General features: G+C 44.3%; 1 protein-coding gene across 2 annotated transcripts in view; it reads right to left on the minus strand.

Annotated features, from left to right (window-relative positions):
* Window positions 1-18,215, minus strand: part of LOC129842510 (lysyl oxidase homolog 3B-like) — a 74,453-nt gene extending 56,238 nt beyond the window's left edge. For both annotated transcript variants that reach the window (XM_055911084.1, XM_055911086.1), the window contains exons 1-4: window positions 17,959-18,215; window positions 7,113-7,446; window positions 6,103-6,266; window positions 2,694-2,905 (exon numbers count right to left, since the gene is read on the minus strand). In XM_055911084.1, coding sequence (XP_055767059.1) covers window positions 2,694-2,905; window positions 6,103-6,266; window positions 7,113-7,437 — 701 coding nt within the window. In that variant the 5' untranslated portion in view covers window positions 7,438-7,446; window positions 17,959-18,215. The remainder of the gene's footprint in view (window positions 1-2,693; window positions 2,906-6,102; window positions 6,267-7,112; window positions 7,447-17,958) is intronic.
* Between the last annotated feature and the right edge of the window lie 596 nt (window positions 18,216-18,811).

An 18,811-nucleotide genomic window follows, 5' to 3' on the forward strand; every position in this document is an offset into this window, starting at 1 on the left:
AGTCTGTTACCAGGCAACATACCAGTAACTTAACTATGTACTGGCCCCCCAGTCTGTTACCAGGCAACATACCAGTAACTTAACTATGTACTGGCCCCCCAGTCTGTTACCAGGCAACATACCAGTAACTTAACTATGTACTGGCCCCCCAGTCTGTTACCAGGCAACATACCAGTAACTTAACTATGTACTGGGCCCCCAGTCTGTTACCAGGCAACATACCAGTAACCTAACTATGTACTGGACCACCAGTCTGTTACCAAGCAACATAAAATCAGAGATAAAATCAGAGGTACCTGTATGAGGAAAATCAACCAAAAACAGTCAAAAGCTTTATGGGCACTATGAAAACATCATCAATCCTATTACGTTTTGGACCAGTTCCCCATAGCCAGGCCAGCCAGTAAAGTATAATAGATTTCTCAAACATATTGTTATGAAACCACCGCAGAAAGTCCCTTTAGTACTATACTACACAGTTTATACATACTTTATGTTGTCAGAAACATTTGCTTGAAATGATAACTGCCTGTTGTATCTGGAAAAGACTGTGTAGTTTTCCCTGTCCAGAATATCATACCTCTCCATGAAAAACCTCTGCTCTGTTCTGCTCTGTTTTGCTATGCTCTGTTCTGTTCTGTTCTGCTCTGTTCTGCTCTGTTCTGTTCTGCTCTGTTCTGTTCTGCTCTGTTTTGCTCTGCTCTGTTCTGCTCTGCTCTGCTCTGTTCTGCTCTGTTCTGCTCTGTTCTGCTCTGTTCTGCTCTGTTTTGCTCTGCTCTGTTCCGCTCTGTTCTGTTCTGCTCTGTTTTGCTATGCTCTGTTCTGCTCTGCTCTGTTCTGCTCTGCTCTGTTCTGCTCTGCTCTGTTCTGCTCTGTTCTGCTCTGTTCTGCTCTGTTTTGCTCTGCTCTGTTCTGCTCTGCTCTGTTCTGCTCTGTTCTGCTCTGTTCTGCTCTGCTCTGTTCTGCTCTGCTCTGTTCTGCTATGCTCTGTTCTGCTATGCTATGTTCTGCTATGCTCTGTTCTGCTATGCTCTGTTCTGCTATGCTCTGTTCTGCTATGCTCTGTTCTGCTATGTTCTGCTATGCTCTGCTCTGTTCTGCTATGTTCTGCTATGCTCTGTTCTGCTATGCTCTGTTCTGCTATGTTCTGCTATGCTCTGCTCTGTTCTGCTATGTTCTGCTATGCTCTGTTCTGCTATGCTCTGTTCTGCTCTGTTCTGCTATGCTCTGTTCTGCTATGCTCTGTTCTGCTATGTTCTGCTATGCTCTGCTCTGTTCTGCTATGTTCTGCTATGCTCTGTTCTGCTATGCTCTGTTCTGCTATGTTCTGCTATGCTCTGCTCTGTTCTGCTATGTTCTGCTATGCTCTGTTCTGCTATGCTCTGTTCTGCTCTGTTCTGCTATGCTCTGTTCTGCTCTGTTCTGCTATGCTCTGTTCTGCTATGCTCTGTTTTGTTCGACTCTGTTCTGCAGACAATTAACTAGCATTCCTTTCCTTCACTGTGTGCATAGAACACCCAAAACAAACAACAGAAAGAACACCCAAAAGTCCTGTCCCAGAACCAAACACAAACATCTTAAGGACTCTTCTGTCTGTGGTTCATTGTGTGTGTGTGTGTGTGTGTGTGTGTGTGTGTGTGTGTGTGTGTGTGTGTGTGTGTGTGTGGATTTAGTGTGGATTTAATGTCTGAATATGGGAGCCCTGGTCACCAGTGGAGTTTTCCTGCATTTCCATCTAACAGAGCCCAGTAGTTACCATGGTTACTGTTGTTCTATCTAACAGAGCCCAGTAGTTACCATGGTTACTGTTGTTCTCTCTAACGGAGCCCAGTAGTTACAATGGTTACTGTTGTTCTCTCTAACAGAGCCCAGTAGTTACCATGGTTACTGTTGTTCTCTCTAACAGAGCCCAGTAGTTACCATGGTTACTGTTGTTCTCTCTAACAGAGCCCAGTAGTTACCATGGTTACTGTTGTTCTCTCTAACAGAGCCCAGTAGTTACCATGGTTACTGTTGTTCTATCTAACAGAGCCCAGTAGTTACCATGGTTACTGTTGTTCTCTCTAACGGAGCCCAGTAGTTACCATGGTTACTGTTGTTCTCTCTAACAGAGCCCAGTAGTTACCATGGTTACTGTTGTTCTCTCTAACAGAGCCCAGTAGTTACCATGGTTACTGTTGTTCTCTCTAACAGAGCCCAGTAGTTACCATGGTCACTGTTGTTCTCTCTAACAGAGCCCAGTAGTTACCATGGTTACTGTTGTTCTCTCTAACAGAGCCCAGTAGTTACCATGGTTACTGTTGTTCTCTCTAACAGAGCCCAGTAGTTACCATGGTTACTGGTTTTGATTGATTTCATGTCAATGCTAATATGGCTAACATTCGCTAGCTAGCTAACCAACAAACGTAACAATGTATTTGAGAGACAACAAGTGCCCATTGTGCAAATGCATTTATGTTTTCAATAAATATATGGTGACGAAATATAGTTTACATGTTTTCAACACCGTCTGTTTTACCCAATAGTTGAGCATGCGTCTGTTTTGTTGCTAAACAACCAACCCGTCGTTAATGACTGATATGAGTGAATCCCTGCTTCCTAGCTACCTTAAGATGAATGCACAAACTGTAAGTCGCTGTGGATAACTGTGTCTGCAAAATGACAAAAATGTACATTTAAAATGTAAAACTTACTTGTAGAAGTTCTTGTTGATCTTTTTCTCGTGAGGGAACCCCAGCATACCACAGATGACCCGTGTGTTTTTGGGGGTCCACCCCACATCACAGATCTGGGCCCAGCCGTTCTTGTACTTAATCTCCACAACTCCCTCGGTGACGGGCATCTTCTTGGTGGACACCACCGGACGCAGACGCACCTTCTCCACCTTGTTCTCATCCACCTGCACCTGTAACGATGGGTTTAGGGGTCAGGGGTTATACAGACTGCTGGGGTGAGGCCCGGTGACCCCTCAGAGCAATAAAACAGGCCTCCTGAGTTGTGTTAGCCTAATCCAACATCCTGACTGGAACAGAATGGGATCTCTCAAGATCAGTATGGTCCAACGTAGCATTATGTAGCATGTTGCCAGATCTCTTTGTGGTGTCTAACACCTATGACAAGACAGCAGCAGCAGAGATACAGATACAAAACGGATCTGGAATCAGGGCAGGATACTGTGTTACGCCCTACAGATACAATAAACTGGTTGACTAAAGGCAGTAATAGTAACTGGTTGTTATTAAAGGCAGTAATAGTAACTGGTTGTTATTAAAGGCAGTAATAGTAACTGGTTGACTAAAGGCAGTAATAGTAACTGGTTGACTAAAGGCAGTAATAGTAACTGGTTGACTAAAGGCAGTAATAGTAACTGGTTGACTAAAGGCAGTAATAGTAACTGGTTGTTATTAAAGGCAGTAATAGTAACTGGTTGTTATTAAAGGCAGTAATAGTAACTGGTTGTTATTAAAGGCAGTAATAGTAACTGGTTGACTAAAGGCAGTAATAGTATCTGGTTGACTAAAGGCAGTAATAGTAACTGGTGGTGACTAAAGGCAGTAGTAGTAACTGGTTGTTATTAAAGCCAGTAATAGTAACTGGTTGTTATTAAAGGCAGTAATAGTAACTGGTTGTTATTAAAGGCAGTAATAGTAACTGGTTGACTAAAGGCAGTAATAGTAACTGGTTGTTATTAAAGGCAGTAATAGTAACTGGTTGTTATTAAAGGCAGTAATAGTAACTGGTTGACTAAAGGCAGTAATAGTATCTGGTTTTTACTGGACTCTTCATTCCCAGGCTGTGTTGCATTGCATTGAGTCAGATCAGAGTGAGTGGGTGGAAGAGGAGAAGGCTGAACTCCTGGTTTGTTGTCTGTTCGCCAAATTGGTCAGATGAGGAGTCAGGAACACAGAGAGGAAGAGGAGCTGGAAGAGCAGGAGAAGCAATAGCCGGAGGATGAGAAGGAGGAGGAGGTGGAAGGAGGAGGAGCTGGAGGGGGAGGAGCTGGAGGAGCAGGAGGAAGGGGAGGGATTCGGTGTAAAAGAAAACTAAAACTTCAACCCTTATGAAAGCTCTTGTTTAGAGAGCTCTGACCGTCCAATAAGGGGGAGGGAGAGAGGAAAAAGGAAACGGAAAAAGACTGGCAGTCTGGCACCTATGTGCTGTTTAACACTACAACTGTGTTGGACAATCACTCACTAGCGGTCAACTTATGACACGGCCATGTTATAACATAGTGAATGGTCTATGAGAGTGTAATTGTAAACTGTAGTATAGGGCTCTCCAACCCTAATCTATTGAAAACCTACAGGAGGGTTGCTCTCCAGGAACAGGGTTGGAGTTAAAACCTACAGGAGGGTAGCTCTCCAGGAACAGGGTTGGAGTTAAAACCTACAGGATGGTCTCCCTCCAGGAACAGGGTTGGAGTTAAAACCTACAGGAGGGTCTCTCTCCAGGAACAGGGTTGGAGTTAAAACCTACAGGAGGATATCTCTCCAGGAACAGGGTTGGAGTTAAAACCTACAGGAGGGTCTCTCTCCAGGAACAGGGTTGGAGTTAAAACCTCCAGGAGGGTCTCTCTCCAGGAACAGGGTTGGAGTTAAAACCTACAGGAGGGTCTCTCTCCAGGAACAGGGTTGGAGTTAAAACCTACAGGAGGGTTTCTCTCCAGGAACAGGGTTGGAGTTAAAACCTACAGGAGGGTATCTCTCCAGGAACAGGGTTGGAGTTAAAACCTACAGGAGGGTATCTCTCCAGGAACAGGGTTGGAGTTAAAACCTACAGGAGGGTTTCTCTCCAGGAACAGGGTTGGAGTTAAAACCTACAGGAGGGTATCTCTCCAGGAACAGGGTTGGAGTTAAAACCTACAGGAGGGTTTCTCTCCAGGAACAGGGTTGGAGTTAAAACCTACAGGAGGGTTTCTCTCCAGGAACACAAGCCTCTCCAGCCCACCAGGAACAGTAGTATGTACTGTAGCATTTATGGGCTCCCGAGTGGAGCAGCGGTCTAAGGTAATGCATCTCAGTGCAAGAGGCATCACTACAGACCCTGGTTCGAATCCAGGCTGTGTCACAACCGGATGTGATTGTGAACCGCCCTATGGGACTCCCAATTGACCCAGCATCGTCTGGGTTAGGGTTTGCCCGGGGTAAGTCGTCATTGTAAATAAGAATATGTTCTTAACTGACTTGCCTAGTTAAATAAATAAATGTACTGTACTATTTACTATAGTATTATAATGTAGTGTTTACTACAGACAGACAGCAGACTGAATGTTGTATAATCCTACAGGCCTAGTCCCTGTCATGTTCAGACTGTATCCTATGTAGAGTCTATGAACCCTGACAGACAGGACCCTATGTAGAGTCTATGAACCCTGACAGACTGGACCCTATGTAGAGTCTATGAACCCTGACAGACTGTATCCTATGTAGAGTCCATGAACCCTGACAGACTGTACCCTATGTAGAGTCTATGAACCCTGACAGACTGGACCCTATGTAGAGTCTATGAACCCTGACAGACTGTATCCTATGTAGAGTCTATGAACCCTGACATAGGGAATGGGGTGCCATTTGGGAAGCAGATATAGATTTGGAGCAGCAGAAAGTTTCTCTGGTTACCATAGTAATCAGTATGTCAGTATGTATCTGGTTACCATAGTAATCTATATATCTGTCAGTATGTCTCTGGTTACCATAGTAATCTATATATCTGCCAGTATGTCTCTGGTTACCATAGTAATCTATATGTCTGTCAGTATGTCTCTGGTTACCATAGTAATCTATATGTCTCTCCCAGTTACATGTGGAGCTGTGCTAGGTTGTTAAATGTTTACTATATCAGTCTACTTATAGACTGATATTAATCCACTAGTGTTATATTAATCAGTAGGCCTGGCAACATCCTAAACAGCATTCTAATCCCTATATAGTGCACTACTTTTGACCAGAGACCTATGGATAAAGCAATTCCAATTCAACATTTTCCTAATTCAAAAGCATTGAATAGAATTAGGGTTTCGATATACTCCAGAATTGACTGGAATTTAAAGGGGATTGACCCCCAACCCACCTACTGCGCATGACAATACAATTAGTGCCTTACATCGATGATGTTGGAGTCGACAAAACCAGGAAGCCTCTCGTCCTTGCAGACGACTCCAGCGTCCTCATCGTGTGTGCAGTCACTGTTGCCCCAACCCCGAGATTTACACAGCTCAATGCTCTTCTCCCCTCCGTTACACTGCACATTATCCAGCCAGATCTTCCCTGCATAGAGAGTAGACAGACAGTCACTAGTAGTAAACACTTTACCGTAGTACTCCACCCTCCTTCTCACCTCATTTAACACCTGATTTACTGAACTAAAGGTACATCTCAATATGGTAACAGGTATCCTCATGACATGGCACAAGTGGGGGGGGGGGGGGGGGGGGGGCTTCCTCGTTAGTTCTCTATTGTTCCTCAAGCAAGATGGAGGCTGGCAACATCGCGAGTTTCCATCAGACCATCACCTTGAATGCCCTGCTCCTTCAAGTTTGCAGTTGTCTAAAAAACACTTGTGCAAAACACATTTTTAACATTTTTTACTCTTCATCACTTTTCAACAGGAAACCATTAAAACGTCTTTAACATGACGCCATGCTCTGACACAGAACATATTAAATAATAATAATAATATATAAACAGAACATAGTATCTAATAATATATAAACAGAACATATGACATAATAATAATAATATATAAAGAGAACATATTACAAAATAATGTATAAACAGAACATATTAAATAATAATATATAGAGAACATATTAAATTATAATAATAATATATAAAGAGAACATATTACATAATAATATATAAAGAGAACATATTAAATAATAATATTTAAACAGAACATATTATATAATAATATATTAACAGAACATATTAAATAATAATAATAATGTATAAAGAGAACATAGTAATAATAATGTATAAACAGAACATATTATATAATAATAATATATAAAAAGAACATATAAAATAATAATAATAATGTATAAACAGACATATTATATAATAATATATAAACAGAACATAATAATATATGCCATTTTGCAGGTGGTCCCTCACCTAGTCCCTTGCCGTACTTGGCACTATGTGTCCACCCCGTAGCGGAGACGAAGCCCAGCTGCCGACAGAGGACGTTGGCGTTGGACAGAGAGAAGTCGTCATCACAGATGGTCCCCCACTCTCCCTTGTAGAAGACCTCGATGCGCCCCTCGTTGTGCTTCCGGGGGTACCCCACCAGACGGAACTGCAGCCGGTCGTTCTGGGGTTTGGGGGAGGTGGTGCCCTGGGTAGGGGGTGTTGTCTGGGCCATGATCCAGGCAGGAAGCCACACAGCTAACAGGAAGCTGATGACTGAACATTGCTGCCACCATCTTGAGGTCTTCATCTTTCCGACCTGTAGGGGCAGCGACAGGAGAGGTCAATAGGTCCCCAGGGAGGGGCAGGAGAGGTCAATAGGTCCCCTGGGAGGGGCAGGAGAGGTCAATAGGTCCCCAGGGAGGGGCAGGAGAGGTCAATAGGTCCCCTGGGAGGGGCAGGAGAGGTCAATAGGTCCCCAGGGAGGGGCAGGAGAGGTCAATAGGTCCCCAGGGAGGGGCAGGAGAGGTCAATAGGTCCCCAGGGAGGGGCAGGAGAGGTCAATAGGTCCCCTGGGAGGGGCAGGAGAGGTCAATAGGTCCCCTGGGAGGGGCAGGAGAGGTCAATAGGTCCCCTGGGAGGGGCAGGAGAGGTCAATAGGTCCCCTGGGAGGGGCAGGAGAGGTCAATAGGTCCCCTGGGAGGGGCAGGAGAGGTCAATAGGTCCCCAGGGAGGGGCAGGAGAGGTCAATAGGTTCCCTGGGGGGGACAGGAGAGGTCAATAGGTCCCCAGGGAGGGGCAGGAGAGGTCAATAGGTCCCCTGGGAGGGGCAGGAGAGGTCAATAGGTCCCCTGGGAGGGGCAGGAGAGGTCAATAGGTCCCCTGGGAGGGGCAGGAGAGGTCAATAGGTCCCCTGGGAGGGGCAGGAGAGGTCAATAGGTCCCCTGGGAGGGGCAGGAGAGGTCAATAGGTTCCCTGGGGGGGACAGGAGAGGTCAATAGGTCCCCTGGGAGGGGCAGGAGATTTCAATAGGTTAAAATTGGCATAAAAACACAGATTAATTTCCACAGGGCTGGGGGGGGGGGGGGTGAAACAGAGATGCAGCTTGAGCCGCACCCACTTCAGCATATATAATCAAAGAATTAACGAGGGCACACATTCAGTCACCTCCTTGTCTGAAGAACAAGTGGATAAACAGGTTAATGTCAAGTGTGGCTGGTAATGGCTCACATCAACACCATTATCGCCCCTCCCTGCTCTGTCTACTGGGTTTAGCTGTGCTTACTTTCTGCAGGAGAAGTGGGCGGAGTAGGAGATTGGTGGGCGGAGTAGGAGAGGTGGGCGGAGTAGGAGAGGTGGGCGGAGTAGGAGAGGTGGGCGGAGTAGGAGAGGTGGGCGGAGTGGGAGAGGTGGGCAGAGCAGGAGAGGTGGGCGGAGCAGGAGAGGTGGGCGGAGGAGGAGAAGTGGGTGGAGGAGGAGAAGTGGGTGGAGGAGGAGATTGCTGGGTGGAGGAGGAGAGGTGGGCGGAGCAGGAGATTGGTGGGCGGAGTAGGAGAGGTGGGCAGGGCTGGGAGGGTGGTCAGTGCTGATAGGGCACACCTGTGACAGCTCAGCTGTGGCATAAAGCAACTGTTTCCCCATTCAGCAAGAGATTCCTCTCTCCATGCAGAGCTTTTGGTTGTTTCGTTGTGGCATTGGCAGTTGACACCTAATTTACTGACCTTCAAGCCTCATCTGATTATTGTTGTGAGTGTTTACTTTCTTTATGGAAGAAATTAATTTTGTTTTTCCTTTACTCAGTCTGTGGTTTCCCATTGTTACAATCTTGAGACAGGTTGTAACAGACCCTCTGCATGTTTTCCCCCCCAAAAGTCTCATGGAATGTAGGTCTACATTGAACACCACACATTGGCTGCTACAGTAGGCTGAATGATAGAACAGCTATTTCCATGTTAAAATGTTATGGGATGCATTTTCTCCATTGTTTTTGATGGTAGGCCACTCTGGTAGGTCTACATTATGATCAAATAGCCACAGTAGGCTACTTGGCCACTGTTAAAACTGTAACTTAAAGCGGGTACAGCCTCAGTGTTCACAGTAAAACTGTAACTTAAAGCGGCTACAGCCTCAGTGTTCACAGTAAAACTGTAACTTAAAGCGGCTACAGCCTCAGTGTTCAGAGTAAAACTAACTTAAAGCGAGTACAGCCTCAGTGTTCACAGTAAAACTAACTTAAAGCGAGTACAGCCTCAGTGTTCACAGTAAAACTAACTTAAAGCGAGTACAGCCTCAGTGTTCACAGTAAAACTAACTTAAAGCGAGTACAGCCTCAGTGTTCACAGTAAAACTAACTTAAAGCGAGTACAGCCTCAGTGTTCACAGTAAAACTAACTTAAAGCGGGTGCAGCCTCAGTGTTCACAGTAAAACTAACTTAAAGCGGGTGCAGCCTCAGTGTTCACAGTAAAACTAACTTAAAGCGGCTACAGCCTCAGTGTTCACAGTAAAACTAACTTAAAGCGGGTACAGCCTCAGTGTTCACAGTAAAACTAACTTAAAGCAGCTACAGTCTCAGTGTTCACAGTAAAACTGTAACTTAAAGCGGGTACAGCCTCAGTGTTCACAGTAAAACTAACTTAAAGCGAGTACAGCCTCAGTGTTCACAGTAAAACTAACTTAAAGCGGGTGCAGCCTCAGTGTTCACAGTAAAACTAACTTAAAGCGGCTACAGCCTCAGTGTTCACAGTAAAACTAACTTAAAGCGGGTACTGCCTCAGTGTTCACAGTAAAACTAACTTAAAGCGGCTACAGTCTCAGTGTTCACAGTAAAACTGTAACTTAAAGCGGCTACAGTCTCAGTGTTCACAGTAAAACTAACTTAAAGCGAGTACAGCCTCAGTGTTCACAGTAAAACTAACTTAAAGCGAGTACAGCCTCAGTGTTCACAGTAAAACTAACTTAAAGCGGGTGCAGCCTCAGTGTTCACAGTAAAACTAACTTAAAGCGGCTACAGTCTCAGTGTTCACAGTAAAACTGTAACTTAAAGCGGGTACAGCCTCAGTGTTCACAGTAAAACTGTAACTTAAAGCGGCTACAGCCTCAGTGTTCACAGTAAAACTAACTTAAAGCGAGTACAGCCTCAGTGTTCACAGTAAAACTAACTTAAAGCGAGTACAGCCTCAGTGTTCACAGTAAAACTAACTTAAAGCGAGTACAGCCTCAGTGTTCACAGTAAAACTAACTTAAAGCGAGTACAGCCTCAGTGTTCACAGTAAAACTAACTTAAAGCGGGTGCAGCCTCAGTGTTCACAGTAAAACTAACTTAAAGCGGCTACAGCCTCAGTGTTCACAGTAAAACTAACTTAAAGCGGCTACAGCCTCAGTGTTCACAGTAAAACTAACTTAAAGCGGCTACAGTCTCAGTGTTCACAGTAAAACTTTAACTTAAAGCGGGTACAGCCTCAGTGTTCACAGTAAAACTGTAACTTAAAGCGGGTACAGCCTCAGTGTTCACAGTAAACACGCACAAGAAGACACAGAATTTGTTCAAGTTTGCGCTCAGTAGACCTGAAATTTGCCTACGTTTTTTATTTAGGAAACATTGGTCTGCAGCACCCGGCCTCACCCTACTAGAATCTGAAGTGAAATGTCACCGTTTGCTGATGATCTGGTGGTTCTGTCCCCAACCAAGGAGGGCCTACAGCAGCACCTAGATCTTCTGTATAGATTGTACAGACCTGGGCCCTGACAGTAAATCTCAGTAAGTCAAAAATAATGGTGTTCCAAAAAAGGTCCAATTGCCAGGACCACAAATACAAATCCCATTTAGACACAGTTGCCCTAGAGCAGTGGTTCCCCAACTTGTTATAGTCCCGTACCCCTTTATTAAACATTCAACCTCCAGCTGTACCCCCTCTAGCACCAGGGTCAGCGCACTCTCAAATGTTGTTTTTTGCCATCGTTGTAAGCCTGCCACACACACACTCTACATGTATTAAAAATAATAACGAGTGTGCGTTTTTGTCACAACCAGGCGCGTGGTGTTCGGTTCTAATTCTCAGAGTATAAAACTCACCGGACATTATGAACTGCTTAAACAAGTTTATTCTCCCAGAGGCTCAGCTCGATTAGAATTTTTTTTCTCCACACAAGCACTGATATGTAACCCTTCCTCCTAGGCTGAGTCTCCTCTTACACATCTGTACAAACATTGTATCTTTACTGTTAGGCAGGAAACTAAGTGATACGGGTCATAAACTTCTCTTTCTCCCTTAACGTGACCTGACCTGATCTCGACCACGACCCCCCCCCCCCCCTCCCCTCCTCATTACTAATCCATGGCTCTCTCCCCTTATCAATGCCTGCCACGTGATCGCTTTCCCTGATACGTTAGCCTCTCTCCCTCAGTGACACGAATAAGTATATTTCAGATTCGCAGAACCCAACAGTGGGAAGTGATAAAGAGCTCTTATAGGAACAGGGCACAAATAATAATAATTAATCATTTTGATTTTATTAAACCATCTTACATATAAAACCTTGTCTGTTCATCTAAAATGGTGAATAACTCCCCACAGGTTAATGAAGGGTGTGCTTGAAAGGAAGCACATAACTCTGCAATGTTGGGTTGTATTGGAGAGAGTCTCAGTCTGAAATCATTTCACACACAGTCTGTGCCTGTATTTAGTTTTCATGCTAGTGAGGGCCGAGAATCCACTCTCACATAGGTACGTAGTTGCAAAGGGCATCAGTGTTTTAACAGCGCGATTTGCCAAGGCAGGATACTCTGAGCGCAGCCCTATCCAGAAATCTGGTAGTGCCTTCTGATTAAATTACATTTTCACAGAACCGCTTGTTGCAATCTTGATGAGGCTCTCTTTTGTTCAGATATCGGTAAGTGGACTGGAGGCAGGGCATGAAAGGGATAACGAATCCAGTTGTTTGTGTCATCCGTTTCGGGAAAGTACCTGCGTAATTGCGCACCCAACTCACTCAGGTGCTTCTCTATATCACATCTGACATTGTCCGTAAGCTTGAGTTCATTTAACAATCATACAATGATGGAAAGACCTGTGTGTTGTCCTTGTTAATGCAGACAGAGAAGAGCTCCAACTTCTTAATCATAGCCTCAATTTTGTCCCGCACATTGAATATAGTTGGGGAGAGTCTCTGTAATCCTAGATTCAGATCATTCAGGCGAGAAAAAACATCACCCACATAGGTCAGTCGTGTGAGAAACTGAAAATTATGGTCAGTAAAGAAAACTTTAAGCTCGTCTCTCAATTCAAAAGAATGTGTTAATACTTTACCTCTTGATAACCAGCGCACTTTGTATGTTGTAAAAGCGTTACATGGTCGGCTGCCCATATCATTGCATAGTGCAGAAAATACACGAGAGTTCAGGGGCTTTGCTTTAACAAAGTTAACCATTTTCACTGTAGTGCCCAAAACATCCAACTCTCGGTGGATGCTGCAGTGTACCCAAGTGGCTTCGGGAGCAACTGCTTGCCCGCGCATTACCACTCCACTATGTCTCCCTGTCTTTTGCTCCATCAGTACAAATATCAACATGAGCAGCAGCCACATTTGGCTACATACGAACCGTTAGTGGAATTCCCGTGAGAGAGTAATGGTTAATGTGATTGGATGTTAATTATTTGACTAGGCCTGTATTTGACATTAGTGTTTTGCAAAATAACAACACAGATGGTTTAATTTTATTTTTGGAAGTGAAACGAGGCTACTCAGGCAAGAAAAAAAACTCACCCAAATGTATAGCCCCGTTGGAAAATATAAATGGACTGAAAAAATGGCACATTTTATTTGGCGTACCCGATGGCATTACCCAAGTTTGGAAATACCTGCCCTATAGCACACGAAAAACTATACCTACCTCGGCATAAACACAAACAGACCCCACAGAGTCCCAGGACAGGAACACAATTAGACCCAACCAAATCATGAGGAACAAAAGATTACTTGACACATTGGAAAGAATTACCAAAAACAGAGCAAACTAGAATGTGATTTGGCCCTAAACAGAGAGTACACAGTGGCAGACTACATGACATAGACTCAGTGAGCATAGCCTTGCTATTGAGAGAGGTCGCCGTTGTGAGCACATTGCCCACAAAATGAGGTGGAAACTGAGCTGCCAAATATATGACCATATTAGAGACACATATTTCCCTCAGATTACAGAGACCCACAAAGAATTAGAAAACCAATCCGATTTTGACAAACTCCCATATCTATTAGGTGAAATGCCAGTGTGCAGTCACAGTAGCAAGATTTGTGGCCCGTTGCCATGTGAAACTAAGACAGAAACTAAGACAGTCGTGAAGAGGGCACGACAAAGCCTATTCCCCATCAGGAGACTGAAAAGATTTGGCATGGGTCCTCAGATCCTAAAAAGGTTCTACAGCTGCACCATCGAGAGCATCCTGACTGGTTGTAATCACTGCCTGGTATGGCAACTGCTCGGCCTCTGACCGCAAGGCACTACAGGACCTCTGGCAGTCTCTATGGGGGTACCACAGGGTTCAATTCTCGGGCCGACTCTTTTCTCTGTATATATCAATGATGTCGTTCTTGCTGCGGGTGATTCCCTGATCCACCTCTACGCAGACGACACCATTCTGTATACTTCTGTCCCTTCTTTGGACACTGTGTTAACTAACCTCCAGACGAGCTTCAATGCCATACACCTCTCCTTCCGTGGCCTCCAACTGCTCTTAAATGCTAGTAAAACCAAATGCATGCTCTTCAAACGATCGCTGCCTGCACCCGCCCGCCCGTCTAGCATCACTACCCTGGACGGTTCCGACCTAGAATATGTGGACAACTATAAATACCTATATGTCTGGCTAGACTGTAAACTCTCCTTCCAGACTCATATTAAACATCTCCAATCCAAAATCAAATCTAGAATCGGCTTTCTATTTCGCAACAAATCCTCCTTCACTCACGCCGCCAAACTTACCCTCGTAAAACTGACTATCCTACCGATCCTCGACTTCGGCGATGTCATCTACAAAATAGCTTCCAACACTCTACTCAGCAAACTGGATGCAGTCTATCACAGTGCCATCCGTTTTGTCACCAAAGCCCCTTATACCACCCACCACTGCGACCTCGCTACATACTCGTCGCCAGACCCACGGGCTCCAGGTCATCTATAAGTCTATGCTAGGTAAAGCTTCGCCTTATCTCAGTTCACTGGTCACGATAACACCCACGCGTAGCACACGTTCCAGCAGGTATATCTCACTGATCATCCCCAAAGCCAACACCTCATTTGGCCGCCTTTCCTTACAGTTCTCTGCTGCCAGTGACTGGAACGAATTGCAAAAATTGCTGAAGTTGGAGACTTTTATTTCCCTCACCAACTTTAAACATCAGCTATCTGAGCAGCTAACCGATCGCTGCAGCTGTACATAGTCCATCTGTAAATAGCCCACCCAAACTACCTACCTCATCCCCATACTGTTTTTATTTACTTTTCTGCTCTTTTGCACACCAGTATCTCTACTTGCACATCATAATCTGCTCATTTATCACTCCAGTATTAATCTGCTAAATTGTAATTATTCGCTCCTATGGCCTATTTATTGCCTACCTCCTCATGCCTTTTGCACACACTGTATATAGACTTTTTTCCCCCTACTATGTCATTGACTTGTTTATTGTTTACTCCATGTGTAACTCTGTGTTGTTGTCTGTGTCACACTGCTATGCTTTATCTTGGCCAGGTCGCAGTTGTAAATGAGAACTTGTTCTCAACTAGCCTACCTGGTTGAATAAAGATGAAATAAAATAAAAAATAAAAAATAAAGAAGAGGGTAGTACGTACGGCCCAGTACATCACTGGGGCCAAGCTTCCTGCCATCCAGGACCTCTATACCAGGCGGTGTCAGAGGAAGGCCCTAAAAATTGTCAAAGACTCCAGCCACCCCAGTCATAGACTGTTCTCTCTGCTACCGCAAGGCAAGCGGTACCGGAGCGCCAAGTCTAGGTCCAAGAGGCTTCTAAACAGCTTCTACCCCCCAAGCCATAAGACTCCTGAACATCTAATAAAATGGCTACTCAGACTATTTGTATTGCCCCCCCCCCCCCCCCCCCTCTTTTACGCTGCTGCTACTCTCTGTTTATTATCTATGCATAGTCACTTTAACTCTACCTACATGTGCATATGTCCTATACACGTTGAAGCCAATTACAAACATGTTGACTGTCAACACTCCTGACAGCAAACACTGGATTGCAACAACAATGTGTTTACTGCTGTTCTTACTCATTACTGTAGCCTAGGCTATTTAATGAAACGTATCATTACACAATGGACAAGGAGAATAACTTTGCCCGGACAAATTTGTAGTTGATACAATGCAAAGACCGTCAATAACCTTACAGGACTTGACACAACAGCAATATGAAATTGGTTTTTATTTTATTTTATAAATTCATCAAAACTCAGCACTTTCAGAGCGTTGGGCCAGTAACCGGAAGGTTGCTGGATCGAATCCCCGAGCTGACAAGGTAAAAATCTGTCATTCTGCCCCTGAACAAGGCACTGTTCCCCGGGCGCCGAAGACATGGATGTTGATTAAAGACAGCCCCCCGCACCTCTCTGATTCAGAGGGGTTGAGTTAAATGAGGAAGACACATTTCAATTGAATACATTCAGTTGTACAATTGACTAGGTATCCCCCTTTCCAACTGACTAGATATCCCCTTTCCAACTGACTAGGTATCCCCCTTTACAACTGACTAGGTATCCCCCTTTCCAACTGACTAGGTATCCCCCTTTCCAACTGACTAGGTATCCCCCTTTCCAACTGACTAGGTATCCCCCTTTCCAACTGACTAGGTATCCCCCTTTCCAACTGACTAGGTATCCCCCTTTCCAACTGACTAGGTATCCCCCTTTCCAACTGACTAGGTATCCCCCTTTACAACTGACTAGGTATCCCCCTTTCCAACTGACTAGGTATCACCCTTTCCAACTGACTAGGTATCCCCCTTTCCCTATACAACTGACTAGGTATCCCCCTTTACAACTGACTAGGTATCCCCCTTTCCCTTTACAACTGACTAGGTATCCCCCTTTACAACTGACTAGGTATCCCCCTTTCCAACTGACTAGGTATCCCCCTTTACAACTGACTAGGTATCCCCCTTTCCCTTTCCAACTGACTAGGTATCCCCCTTTACAACTGACTAGGTATCCCCCTTTCCCGTTCCAACTGACTAGGTATCCCCCTTTACAACTGACTAGGTATCCCCCTTTACAACTGACTAGGTATCCCTCTTTCCCTTTCCAACTGACTAGGTATCCCCCTTTACAACTGACTAGGTATCCCCCTTTACAACTGACTAGGTATCCCCCTTTCCAACTGACTAGGTATCCCCCTTTCCAACTGACTAGGTATCCCCCTTTCCAACTGACTAGATATCCCCCTTTTTCAAACTGACTAGGTATCCCCCTTTTTCCAACTGACTAGGTATCCCCCTTTTCCAACTGACTAGGTATCCCCCTTTTCCAACTGACTAGGTATCCCCCTTTACAACTGACTAGGTATCCCCTTTTCGCACAACCACCAGCTATTGCGCTCATTATTCCAGCAGTGAAAGTAGCAAAAATATTTCAGACACACCCCCGTACCTATAACCCTACAGCCAGCGCTAAGATTTACCATTGCGTTATGTTTGTAAAAAAAAAGCCCTTTGAGTGACAGGCAATAGCTCTGGAAAGAAAATCAGTAATTTCAAGATCTGAAGCGATCGTCACTAGTTAACAGCCACAAAGTCATAATTACGGCTAAACCCCACCCATTTATACATTTACATTTTAGTCATTTAGCAGACGCTCTTATCCAGAGCGACTTACAGTAGAGTGCATACATTTTTATTACATTTTACATACTGAGACAAGGATATCCCTACCGGCCAAACCCTCCCTAACCCAGACGACGCTATGCCAATTGTGCATCGCCCCACAGACCTCCCGGTTGCGGCAGAGCCTGGGCGCAAACCCAGCCCAGACTGGGCGCGAACCCAGAGACTCCGGTGGCGCAGCTAGCACTGCGATGCAGTGCCCTAGACCACTGCGCCACCCGGGAGGCTGCAATTTATTGGCGCAATTTATCTTTGTTAAAATATTATTTTAACCTAACCATAACCTTATACCGAACCCTAAAGTAAGACCAAAAAGCAATTGTTGCCAATGTAGACTTTGTGGCTGTGTTATCTAGTGGAAACCACTTGAAGCCCTCTGTCCCTTGGATTTTCCGTGCAGAATAATACGAAATGCTCTGAGACCAGGTTGCTCTCCCTCTCTCCAAAGGACAATTGATGAAATAAGGCTATTAACGCTACACGATTACTACTATTATATCAGGACACTTTACAGGCAAATGGCAGATAAATACATGAGAATTTCCTCAGCCACTAAGATTCAGACTACACACCGATATTGTAGTCAATAGCACACCATTATAATGGTTCTGTGTTAGACAGGACAGACTTTCTTTTGGGACAGATCTGAAAAGATAACTATCATTACCTGTGCTGATAATATCCCACACACGCCATGGCTAGGTTACTGTCGAGCTGTCTAACTTTCTAGCCGTCTGGCTAGCTCATTTAGGTTAATGTAGCTGCTCATCTTTCTCAAACCACAACCTGAACGTTTCAAATGTTACCAAGAAGTTCGTCTACATGTATAAAATGTTTTATTTGGAAAGGAAGAATGAGGAGATGTATCTTAGCAACTACCACATCACTGCCCCGATTACATTTGTTTTACCCTAACGACAAAAAGCTTGAACTTACCGGTTACAACGTGTCCAGCCTCGAAAGTTTATAACGGTTTTAGATGGTTCCAGGGATAGACTCTTCTATGCTAAATGTTATTTTCTCTAATGTTTTCCAACCTTGACAAAATAAAAATTGAGAGAAAAATGGTTTCGTCTTGATTTATGCACCTTATAGAAGCGTTCGGTTTGCGGGGCTTGGACCTCCTAGCCAATTGACGTTCATCCCGTCTGTGTGTAAATTGCCAGCTGTACAGCCCTCAGCAGAGGGAGAGAGGAGGGAGAGTTGGAGCTGACTCGTCGACTTGTTGCACGACTTTAAAAAGGGGACGGATTTCCCTGAAGACACTGCCCCTTTCATTCATGATTTTGTAAGAGATTTTCCACTTTCATAACGCTTTTATAACATCAATAAAAATGTTCACAATAATTCATATTTATATCTTTCTATTTCCAAGAAGATATAGCCTAGAGGAAAATCTGACTTTCATTACCATGAAATATTTAAGTTATGACAGCTTTCTAAAAACATTTTTCCTCTGATTTAATTTGACTATCTTTCAATCGAAAACACGTGGATTTCCATTACAGAATTTGCAACAAATAGAGGTAGGCTGTTTAAGCACCACCTGACATTAAAATCATTTATTTTCCATACCAAATAAATATATTACAAACACTAATAAAAAAAGCACAACCTGTTCTATGCACATTGTACATGTCATGTCACCAAAAGATGGAAACCTTGGTTTATGGAGTGAAAGATGGGTCTGATTTTAAAGTGGCCAATGTGTATGTAGGCAGCAGCCTCTCTGTGTTAGGTGATGGCTGTTTAACAGTCTGATGGCCTTGAGATAGAAGCTGTTTTTTGA

The sequence above is a fragment of the Salvelinus fontinalis genome, unplaced genomic scaffold, assembly GCF_029448725.1.
Source record: "Salvelinus fontinalis isolate EN_2023a unplaced genomic scaffold, ASM2944872v1 scaffold_0045, whole genome shotgun sequence".
Lineage (NCBI taxonomy): Eukaryota > Metazoa > Chordata > Actinopteri > Salmoniformes > Salmonidae > Salvelinus > Salvelinus fontinalis.